Source organism: Bufo gargarizans, chromosome 1, assembly GCF_014858855.1.
Source record: "Bufo gargarizans isolate SCDJY-AF-19 chromosome 1, ASM1485885v1, whole genome shotgun sequence".
In the NCBI taxonomy this organism is placed as follows: Eukaryota; Metazoa; Chordata; class Amphibia; order Anura; family Bufonidae; genus Bufo; species Bufo gargarizans.
This window is the reverse complement of record NC_058080.1, coordinates 109118459-109131009: the sequence shown is the minus strand read 5'-3', so window position 1 is coordinate 109131009 and position 12551 is coordinate 109118459. Positions and strand designations below refer to the sequence as shown.

Genomic DNA, 12551 nt, shown 5'->3' with positions numbered 1-12551 from the left:
GGACGGATCTGACAGGTTGTTCACCTGCCGGACTCCCCTGCCGCTAGTGTGAAACTAGCTTAACCAGGCTCTTTGAAAACTTTGAAATTACCATCTAAAACAAACGTTTAGAAATATAATGAAATACATAAAATATAGGAATACTTTACAAATATACAATAAACTCTACCCTTTTGGATGGTAGATATTCTGTGCATAAATTAAACAAATAGTTTTTGCTTGATCTGCAGCTTTTCCTACCATACTTTATATACAAGTCTCAGAATAATTAGACCAGTAAAGTTTGAAAAAACTGTTAAAAAACGTTTATAGACAAATGTGTTGTTTTGCATCAGGAATCTAGACGTAAAAAAGGAAAATGGCATTTCTTTTTATCGGATATTAACATCAATCTATTAAATCTATCATTTGGAGTAAATCCCAGCCGTTGTTAATCCTCCTATGCTCTCCATGTCCCATATTCTAACATCTGTTTAGGAACCGTTCCCATTATGTCGGAGCAGAGCAGCCACTAGGATACCAATTCCCTGTGTGTTATTGGTTAGTGCTGTGTTTTAGTTTGTACTGGGTTTGTAACTGGCAATGTTATATCTCCATTTCCTGTTGCAGTATCTAAGTACCGTATTTCATCAGTTGAGTAGGCTTTGATCTGCTCAGGTTTTGAATAATTGCCTGCAATTCTGGATCATTTCTACTTATTTTGAAATTGGATTCACAAGCTTTTAGTTATTAATGTAATCCACCAGTCTACGAGGAAGACTTTCGTGAAATTACGTCTAAGCGAGACTGTCAGCGACTATACCAGCATTTAACAACTTGTATGACTGCTGACCAAGGACAACATCTGCATACAGTTTGTATGTTCTTACCGTGTTTGCATAAGTTTCTCACGTGTATTCCGGTTTCCTCCCACACTCCAAAAACATACTGATTTTTAGACATTTGGATTGTGAGCTTCACTGGGGACAACTAGTGATGAAAGTATCCTTAAAGCGCTGTGGAATATGTTGGTGCTATATATAAGCGAGTAAATTTAAATAAACAGCCACTAGAGGGAGCTTTGGAGCTTACTGCATACTGGTACGTATAGTACGCTATGCTATAAGCTCCTGTTCACTCCCTAGTAATGGCTGCAGACAGTCATCGTGTTATCTCCTAAATCAATGTCTACAAACAGGTGGTAAAAGCCCCTAGCTTGGTCTTTAGTTTAAGATGGACCTTGTTGGCACAAAATGTCGTGCGGGGGTGCCACTCTGTTAAAGGAATTGTCAGATTTCAGTGCCAAACCAGACAACACTGGGGAATAGGCTGCAGTAAAGAAGCGAGCTCTACTTACCTACAAGATCCATCACTTCCTCTCCAGCTCTTCACTGAGGCCAGAGATATCCATCATAGGAGTAGAAAAAGAGAATTCAAGCTGTTCAAGGTCCATCACATAACATAGACCCCCGATAGACCATATCGACTTAGGATCAATCGGATCTGTCAGGTTCCATCACAGCATCCGTCATTTTACCAGACAAAATTAGCGCTGCACGCTGCTCTATTATTTCAGGAAAATTGGATGTAATCTCGGCAGATGCTCCTATGCGAACAGAACGTGACCAAAACGGTCTGTTGTAGGGTAAAAACATCTTATAACCCTAGCTTTGGATATCTACATTTAACCTAATGTGTATACAAAGTTGTGTGTGTGTTGTTTTTTTTTTTTGTTGTTTTGGAAAAGATCTTTTTTTTTTTTGTTCTCCTTGTTGTGTAGGATTAGAAAACGTGGGTACTTTGTTTCAGAAACTGCGCCATACCTGTCCATGGATTGTGTGTGGTATTGCAGCTCGGCTCCTTTCACTTCAGTGGAGCTAAGCTGCAGTACCACACCCAACCTTTGGATGTTTATGGCACTGTTTGTAGAAGATTGCAGGCATGTGTTTCTACTTTTCTAGAGCTCTTGAACTCGAGGACAATTGTCCATTATCTCAGTGGTTGAATTATTATTTTTTGTTTACCTCCTTTTTATCAGTAAACAACTTGTTTTATTTTTTTTTATTTTTATTTTATTTTTTTTAAGCTTACTGTAAGTTCTTTTGGACACGAACTAATGGTATGTTCTCTTTGTTTAGGTTATGTAAATCAACCTGGGGACACTGTTCCATATACAGTAAAAGACACCCGCCAGGATTTTCGTATCGAAATCTCTACATGCGCCTGGATGAAGGAAGTTTAACCTTTAACGCTAACCCAGTTGAGGTACAGTAAGGATTGCGCTGTAACAAAGATAATCCTGGATAACAATTAAATTGGAATATACAGATGATATAACTTTACACATTTCAGTCATATAAATTTGATAAAAACTTTTCATACGTGTTGGAGATTCCTTGTGCAGATATGTTCCCCAAAAAAGATTTTAAAGAGAATCTGTAACCAGATTTTACAATACAAACTGTATATATTATTAAATAGATATCTTAGACCGGAGGAGGCTGGTGTACTTACTTTGAAAATCCATGTCAGAATGAGTCCAGTCTCTAGCTCTTTTCTTCAAAGTAACTACACCAGTATCATCAGGCGTATGAGATCTATATAATAATGCATGCATTTTATGTTGTGGAATATGACAGGGCCTCTAACTCCTTAAGGACCCTCGCCGTATATATACGACGCTGGTGGACATGACTTAAGGACCAGCGCCATACATGTACAGCGGGTTGATAGGGCGGGTGCAGGAGCTGTGCCTGTCCGATCAGCGGCACAGACCCAGCAGTCACTGACAGCCGTGCCTCTGCTGCATATGCCAGCGTCGGTGAAAACGCTGATGCCGGCGTGTTAACCCCTTGTATGCTGCGGTCAAAGCTGACCGCGGCATGCGGAGGGTACGGGTGGCCTCCGCTTCTCCATCGGTTCCCCGCCATGCAGTGGCGGGGACCCGATGGCAGAGAAGGCAAGCCCAATGCCTTCCATTGGCATCGGAGCTTGCCTTTTACGGAAGCCTGTGACATCCAGCCCCTTAAAGGGTTTCTACCATCGGAATTACTGTTGTGTAGCTGACTGACATTAGCGATGTGCTAATTTCAGCAGTACATAACAGTATGTTTTTTAGATTTGTCCCTGCAGCCGTTTTGCTAAAATACACACTTTTATAATATGCTAATGAGCCTCTAGGTGCTATGTGGGTGTAGATTCAGCACCTAGAGGCTCCGTCTACTCACCCTTTATCCCGCCCAGGTCCTCCGTTCTGCCCACCCCAGTCCTCTTGATTGATGTCCAAGTTCCATGCATCGTTGAGGAAATCCCACGCCTGCGCCGTTCACTTCTGTATTCGGCGCAGTGAGTGAAGGCCGCACTCCTGGTGCCGGCTTCCTCACTGCGCCTGCGGCAACTACGTCACAGTGAGGAAGCCGGCACCAGGAGCGCGACCTTCACTCACTGCGCCGAATACAGAAGTGAACGGCGCAGGCGCAGAATTTCCTCAACGATGCATGGAACTTGGACATCATTTAAGAGTAGCAGGGCGGGCAGAACGGAGGACCTGGGCGGGATAAAGGGTGAGTAGACGGAGCCTCTAGGTGCTGAATCTACGCCCACATAGCACCTAGAGGCTCATTAGCATATTATATATGTGCTTATTTTATCAGAACAGCTGCATTGAGAAATGTAAAAAACACACTGTTATGTAGTGCTGACATTAGCGCATCGCTAATGTCAGTCAGCTACATAACGGTATTTCTGATGGTAGAAACCCTTTAAGCTGGGTCTCACAGGCAGGCTGTCAGCTGACAGCCAATGCATTACATCACAGGTTGTAGTGTAATTGCCAATTTTTGTCACCTTACATAAACGTGCAATACCAAGTGATCAAAGTCATACGCACCCCAAAATCGTACCAATCAAACCGTCATCTCATACCGAAAAAAATTAGCCCCTACATAAGACAGTCGCCCAAAAAATAAACAAAAAACATGGCTTTCAGAATATGGAGACACTAAAAAAAAAATTTATATTTTTTTTCAAAAATGCTTTATTATGTAAAACTCATATTTGGTATGGTCACATCCGTAACAACCCGCTCTATAAAAATAGCGCATGATCTAACCTGTCAGATGAACATTGTAAAAAAACTAAGAATAAAAACGGTGCCAAAACTGCAGTTTTTTATTACCTTGCCTCACAAAAAGTGTAATATAGAGCAACGAAAAATCATATGTACCCTAAAGTAGTATCAGCAAAACTGCCACCTTACCCCGTAGTTTTCAAAATGGGGTAACTTTTTTTGGAGTTTAGGATTCTCTAGGGGTGAATCAGGGGGTCTTCAAATGTGACATGGCAACTTAAAATTGCAGCGTTTTCGTGTCCATCTGATGAAACTGAGCCAAACGGATCCGTTCTGACACACAATGTAAGTCAATGGGGACGGATCTGTTTTCTATGACACAATCTGGCACAATAGAAAACGTCTTGGCTATGTTAAAGATAATATAAACGGATCCATTCTGAACGGATGCATGCGGTTGTATTATCTTAACAGATCCGTCTGTGCAGATCCATGACTGATCCGCACCAGTCGCCAGTGTGAAAGTAGCCTTAGCAGTGAGGAGAAGTGGCTGAGCTCTTCAGACTACTGGTTGGAGAGATCAGCGGGGGTCTCTGCGCACCTCCCCCCCCCAGCGCTTTCTGTGGCAGCAGAGCACCAAAAAAATAAAATCTAATAAAGATATATAGGTGGCTTATTACAGCACCATGCAACCAACCCTCCCACCGGGTGTGCAGAGTGGTATTGGGGTACAACCACATGGAGCGGCCGTGACACAGTTTGGTCCCCTGCTTCCTGACCGCACTGCATGTTCGATCTTTATTGTTAATGGCCGCGCGGCTAAACCGCAAACCGTTCCAAAGCATTCAAATTGAAAAGCTGTGACAGAGAGATTTCTGAAAATGCGGTGGATTTTGATAATGGCAGAATCCACTGCATGACCTAGCCCTGTTCGGCTTCCTGACTTCCTTTTACACAATACATAGGAATACCACTTTTGGGGTATTCCAGCGGTGGTGGAATATTTCTATCGCATATAATGAATCTGCATGCGATTTAGAAAATTAGCAGCACGCTCAGTTTTCCGTGTATGGATGAGACTTGTAGTTGGCTGTAGATTTTACCTGGCTTTCTTTGCTCTCTTTCAGGGAGTTGAATATTTTTTATCCCGGGGTATACTTGACGACTCACCAAAGGAAATAGCAAAGTTTATCTTTTATACTAGAACTCTCAACTGGAAGAAGCTAAGGATATACCTTGATGAAAGGTGAGTAACTCTCCGTTCATACTGACTGCACTTACCTGTGGCATGAGCCCTAAAAGCAAAGCTCCTGTTTGTGGGTGTACTGCAGGACCGTATACTCGCAAATCCCCAAATAAAAAGTAAATTTGCTGCGACATTTACAATAAAATAACTTTTCAAATTCTCTGCTTTGATGGGCGCCTCATATGATAGACCTGGAAGACATTACCATAGTTAGTGGAAACATTACTTTTGAGGACAGATTTATCAAATTATTATTTTTTTACAACCCTTTTAATTGAAAAATAGTCCACTAGGTATGAACGCCATATTTCCGCAGTCCTGCTCCACTGTTTTAATATGCCTGAATGTGTTGGAAAAGAGGACTGTGCGTCTGACTGCTGCGGTGTGGAAGAGATTGGAGCATTGCTTAGAAAGTAAATCTCCCCACAGTCTCTGTTAGGGTCCTTTCACAAGTCCGTATGTGTTTTGTGGATCCGCAAAACACGGACACTGGCAATGTGCAGTCCGCATTTTGCGGACCGCACATCGCCGGCACTCTCATAGAAAATGCCTTTCTTGTCCGCATAGGAATAGGACATGTTCTATTTTTTTGTGGAGCCGGAAGTGCGGATCAGCAAATGCGGACAGCACATTCCGGCCCCATTGAAAATAAATGGGTCCGCACCTGTTCCGCAAAATTGAATGAATGGATGTGGACCCATTTTGCGGACGTGTGAATGGACCCTTAATGTTGTATACTCAATGTTACACTGACAAGGTATATGGTACTTAACGTGTTTTTATTTTTCCAGGAGAGATGTATTGGACGATCTCGTGACTTTGCACAACTTCAGCAATCAATTTCTACCAAATGCACTGAGAGAGTTTTTCCGGCACATACATGCACCAGAGGAACGGGGGGAATACCTGGAAACACTCATTACAAAATTTTCACACCGATTTTGTGCTTGCAACCCTACACTAGCACGAGACCTTGGTCTTAGCCCTGGTAAGATTGAATAAGGTTTTGATCGTTGCAGATCTCAACTAACGTTTATCCTTGGCGGTCTGATGACTAAACACCTACCGCAATCTCAAGAACGGGATCTTAGCTCCGTTCACAACGTGCAGCTTTCTCTTTCATCAAGTGTAGGTCTAAATCCAACTTATTCTCTAGATCATGGGGTCAGAGCGATCAGACACCACTGATCAATGTACAACCTAGATAATTAAACATATGGCGGAAAAAGTCCTCAACTCCAGCCAAAAATCAGGTTTGCCTGGAGATAAATGCTGGAATTGTTTTATTTGAAGTTAGCGGCCTGTTAAAGTTACGTTTCCGTCACTTGTTGAGAAGAATATTATTTTAGTTAATATATGGACTTCAGTGGGCTGCACCAAAGTTCCTAGGGCAGCATGAAAACTTTCCTCCATTTAAAGAGGACCTATCACCATTCCGTTTATTAACCCCTTGGTTACATCTGCTAAACATGTGTTACACAGCAGACACCTACTGGCAGTGCCTGTTACTGGAGACAACTCTTATCAGCTAATCAGCAGTTATTTAGATGGAGCGGGCTCCCTCCGGTGACCGAACACCCCTCTCATGACAAGAACGCGGGAACCATTTGGTTGCTATGGCACCAGGGAACCTTGTGAAGGCTCCCAGACCTGCCTATCATGTACTATAGACTGCAGTTTGATTGCAGTCTATGGTATTAGCAATCTAATAATCACATGTTCAAGTCCCCTAGGGGGGCTAAAAATAAAGTGTAAAAAAAAAAATTAAAATTCAAATCACTCCCCCTTTCCCTGAAATACAGAGATTAAACATGGGAATCACCGCATCCGAAAACACCTGTACTATTAGCATAAAAATATTTATCCCATACGTCAAGCAGTGTAACGGAAAAAAAAAATCAAAAATAGCAATTTGACATTTTTTTTGGTCACTTCACCACCCCAAAAAAATTTCATAAAAAGTGATCAAAAAGTCATGCACACTCCAAAATAAGGTCAAAACATGGTGATTGAAAAAAATAAAATAACATTTCTATAGTTATTTTTTCTCTTCAGTTTTAAAACAAAAAAATGTTTTATATAAATGTGGTATTATTGTAGTTGTACTACCCCCAACCCCCATTTGGAATTTCTTTCCAGCTTCCCACTACATTGTATGCAATAGTAAATGGTGCCATTAGAAAGCACAACTTGTCCCACCAAAAAATAAGCTCTCATATGACGAAGGGAAACATTTATGGTTCTGGCAAGGTAGGGAGTAAAAAAAAGAAAAGTGCAGGGTCCTGAAGGGGTTAAGTGTGAGCAGAAAATAGATTTTTATTTTTTTTCACTACAGTGAATTTGTATTAGCAACATAGAAGAATAATGTTCTTTTCACTATTATATACTGCGCATTAGTATATTTTTTTAGTTTGTTGACCGCTATTGCTGTCTTAAGGCTCGTTAACACAAACGTGTGAAGCCCGTGCTGTGGCCCGCAAATTGCAGTCCGCAATGCACGGGCACCTTCCGTGGGGCAGACATATGGGGATCGCAGACCCATTCACTTTAATGGGTCTCCGATCCCTCCGTTCCGCAAAAAGATATATCTTTTTGCGGTGTGGAGGCACGGAACGGAACCCCAGAGAGCACTCCGTAGTGTTCCGTTCCGCATCTCCGGATTTGCGGACCCATTGAAATGATGCGGAATGACAACGGAACGGTGCCCATGTATTACAGGTCCACAAATGTGGTCTGCAATACGGGAACGGGACACCAACAGTCGTGTGAACGAGCCCTTATTCTGTAGTTCAGGACTGGATGGAAAGACCTACTTCAAGTAAAAATACATGCAGTAGGGAACAGGTCAAATGTAAAAAAATATCAGAGTAGTCTAATATATAGGTAAGCTCAAAGCACAGATCATCTTCCATCTCTGGGCCAGACTTGGCAGCCAGTTATTCATTTCTTGTAAGTTTTGCTATCCGATTGTGTGGCTGTGAATATCATAAGTCAAGACTCTTTGATTGTATAAGCCATACTATTCCAGGTACTGCCAGACTATATACTCCACAAGAGACTGCATTCAGTTTTAGTACAAGAATTCTAAGAGTTCTCACCTTTCCTGCGTTCTTGCAGTTGAATCTCCTTATGTTTGTAGCATGTTCTGCATTATCTTATGAAAAATAAAATAATAATTTCTCCCACTTCTCTCAGCAAATGGCATTTATCATGTATACAAAGTTAAAAGCGTTTTACAAGAGTTTCTAACTGACGCATGATGCTTGGTACGCTGTAAGAAGGCAGCGGCGCTCACAGGAGCACCGCTGCCTACTCAAAACAGCTGATTGGCGGGGGTGCTGGATGTCGTAACCCACCGATCAGATACTGATGACCTATCCATAGGATAGATCAGGGGTCAGCAACCTCCAGCACTCTAGGTGTTGTGAAACAACAACTCCCAGCATGTGTAATTTCTCTTCTCTTTTCAAAACTCCCATAGAAATGAATGGAGCATGCTGGGAATTGTAGTTTCACAACAGCTTAGGTGCTGCAGATTGCTGACCCCAGGGATAGGTCATCAGTAAAAAAAAACTTGGAAAACCCTTTTAATACAAGGCTCTTACTAATGTATTGTGATTGTCCATATTGCCTCCTTTGCTGGCTTGATTAATCTTTCCATCGCATTATACAATGCTCCTATCCAGGGGTTGCGGTCACCGCTGCAGCACAGCTACGAGGTGGCCTGGAAGGGATCTGCTGCACATGCATACCTGTGTGTGCTCCCACTGTCCCGGCCACCAGAGAGGTTGTCGCTTTTTCCTCTAGTGTGAAAGCACCGCCACAGCTGCTGGATTGTAGGGTGGTCGTAACCCCTGGATATGAGCAGTGTATAATGTGATGGAAAAATGAATCAAGCCAGCTAAGGAGGCAATATGGACAATCACAATACATTAGTAACTTAACTTTCTCTACATGATAAATTCCCTTAGCTGAAGTGAAACAACCCCTTTAAGTCAGTTAGTTTAACAGTAGCCAGATAGGATTAGAAAGCATGTTTAGTTAAAACAAACTCTTTCAAGCACCGACTTTATTGCAATACTGTAGCTGTCAGGACATTAACGAGGACCTGTCAAAATGCAGTGCAAACCACAGGCAGGTTATAGAGAAGGAGGAGCTGACAAGATTGATATATGGTTTTATGGGAAAAGATTCAGCAAAATTTGTCATTTATACATTTTAAACCTCTGCTCTTACATACGTGTACCGCAATCAGTGACTGACAGCGATCTGTGTATACACACTTACACAGAGAATGCTATCAATAACTAATAACACCTCCCCCATGTACAACTATCAGTGACTGACAGCTATCTATATATACACACTTACACAGAGAATACTATCAATCACTGATAATACCTCCTTCTTGTACAACTCTCAGTGCCTGACAGCTATCTATGTATACACACTTACACAGAGAATGCTATCAATCACTGATAACACCTCCTCTGTATATAGCCATCAGTGACAGACAGCTATCTATGTATACAAATTTACACAGACAATACTATCAATCACTAATAACACCCCCCATCCCCCCCCCATGTACAGCTGTAAGTGATTGACAGCTATCTATGTATACACACTTAAGCCTCAATCAAACGTCTGTGTCCGTGCTCAAATCCGTGAGCAGGTGGTCAGTGATGCATCCGTGACGCTGTTCTTGAAGGATCCATGTTGCATCCGTGTCTTACTGACACTGAACAGCTGAAAAATAATTTTCAAAGAATCTCTACTTAATGATCCGTTAAACACTGATGGAAAACTGATAGCATCCAGGGTTTTCACGGACAGATAGACTATAATTGGCGTGACGGACAAAATGGAGCATGTATCCGTGCTAAAAACGCGAATCCACGGACCGTGCTAAAACATTGATGTGTGAATACACATATTAAAATGAACGGGGACGTGTGCTGTCTGTGGAGAACACGTACAGCACACATCCGTTAAACCCTGATGTGTGAATGAGGCTTTACACAGACAATACTATCAATCACTAATAACCCCCCCCCCCCCATTTACAGCTATCAGTGACTGACAGTTATCTCTGTATACACACTTACACAGAATGTGCAACTGAAGTCAGAAATAGCAGAGATTTAAATATATCAATTACATATTTTATTGAATCTTTTCCCATAAAACTAAATATTAATCTGCTCCACTTTCCTGCTCTATAACCTGCAGACTGCACTGCATTTTGTGGTGATAAGTTCTCTTTAAAGTTCCATTGATTTCAATAGGAGAGCTGGTGGCTTCTCTTAGGGATTCAGAAATCTTCTACCGATGTACAAATCATTGCCTCTGATAGCGCCTCTGCTCCATCTGGTTCTGCATTCATTGGTGGACTAATATGCTTCTCTGCTTCCTTCCCCTCCCCTCGCTGCCAATGTGGTGATTTTGTCAGATACTGTAGGTAAGGAAATGAAAGAATTGGCAAGTATTTTTTATTAACTTGTGCTTTTCTTGTCTTCTGTTGTAGATGCGGTATATGTACTGTGCTATTCTTTGATTCTGCTTTCCATTGATCTCGCCAGTCCCCATGTGAAGAACAAAATGTCGAAGAGAGAGTTTATCAGAAATACACGTCGTGCTGCTCAGAATATTAGCGAAGAATTTGTAGGGCACCTTTATGACAACATTTACCTTGTTGGCCATGTAGCTGTGTAGAAGATTAAAGGGGTTGTCTCATCTCAGACACTGGTGGCATCTCGCTAGGATATGCCACAAATGACTGATATGTGCTGGGTCCACCTTTGGGAACTATCTCCAGAACAGGCTCCACAAAGTTAAGGTGAGCACAGTGAGCAAGCACGGCCACCCTCCATTCACTTCTATGAGAGTTCTGATAATAGCTGAGCACTGGCTCTTCTATTTCTGGCACTCCCATGAAAGTGAATGCAGAGGTGGCCATGCATGCACCGTGCCCTCTCCATTCACTTCTGTGGGAGTTCTGATAATAGCTGAGCACTGGCTCTTCTATTTCTGGCACTCCGATGGAAGTGAATGCAGAGGTGGCCATGCATGCACCGTGCCCTCTCCATTCACTTCTATGGGAGTTCTGATAATAGCTGAGCACTGGCTCTTCTATTTCTGGCACTCCCATGAAAGTGAATGCAGAGGTGGCCATGCATGTACCGTGCCCTCTCCATTCACTTCTATGGGAGTTCTGATAATAGCTGAGCACTAGCTCTTCTATTTCTGGCACTCCCATGAAAGTGAATGCAGAGGTGGCCATGCATGCACCGTGCCCTCTCCATTCACTTCTATGGGAGTTCTTATAATAGCTGAGCACTGGCTCTTCTATTTCTGGCACTCCCATGGAAGTGAATGCAGAGGTGGCCATGCATGCACCGTGCCCTCTCCATTCACTTCTATGGGAGTTCCAAAAACAGGCCAGCATGCTCGCTTGGCTATTATCGGAACTCCTATAGAAGTGACAGCGTATGGCGCATGTGCGGTGCACCCTGCTTTGGACTCCCCATTCTGGAGATAGAAGCAGGTCCCAGAGGTCATATAGTGATATGCCACCAATGTCTAAAATGACACAACCCCTTTAATCTCTAGCCTCTAAAACATTAGTCAACAACAACTACTACTACTACTACTACTACTACTACAGCTCTCCAAAGCATTGACCCAGTTGGCAAATATGGGGTTATGATAGTGCTGGTCATTCTAACCTCTGTCTACAATCTAATGATGTGTTCTGTCATTTCTTAGCAATCTACCTACTTGGAGAATCATTTTTTATGAATAGATTTGCTTATTATGTCTTGCACCTAACTGTGCCATTAGACTGACCTAGCCATGTATGACTGTTAAACTGACATTACAATGTAGCCTTCTTCAGGGTGTTGGATCTAAAACACTAGATTTTCTTTTGGAGCGCATTTACCAATGCATTTTTTGTTTTTGTTTTTTTAATATCTTGTAATTTGTACATACTAAGCTAAAGAGATTTATAATCATAATATAAATATTAAATATGTAAAGTATTTTAACTAAAGCTTCAGTGTTTGTTGAGTTTTATTGATGTTACATTGAGGATAGCATACATTTAACATGTTCGATACTTTTCAAGTAATACTAAATGTAAGGCGGGAAAAAGTCACTTTGCTTCTTTCATAACACTTGCAGTGCAATTAGAGAAAAAACACTTCTATGTGTCAATATATGATAGATCTCTGAGCCGACCAAGCAGCAACCCTC

General features: G+C 42.0%; 1 protein-coding gene across 2 annotated transcripts in view; it reads left to right on the top strand.

Annotated features, from left to right (window-relative positions):
• FBXO8 (F-box protein 8) overlaps nt 1–11401 on the top strand; it is a 38711-nt gene extending 27310 nt beyond the window's left edge. For both annotated transcript variants that reach the window (XM_044287072.1, XM_044287144.1), the window contains exons 4-7: nt 2118–2244; nt 5176–5294; nt 6086–6282; nt 10822–11401. In XM_044287072.1, the coding sequence (XP_044143007.1) occupies nt 2118–2244; nt 5176–5294; nt 6086–6282; nt 10822–11009 (631 nt within the window). In that variant the 3' untranslated portion in view covers nt 11010–11401. The remainder of the gene's footprint in view (nt 1–2117; nt 2245–5175; nt 5295–6085; nt 6283–10821) is intronic.
• Nucleotides 11402–12551: the final 1150 nt, after the last annotated feature.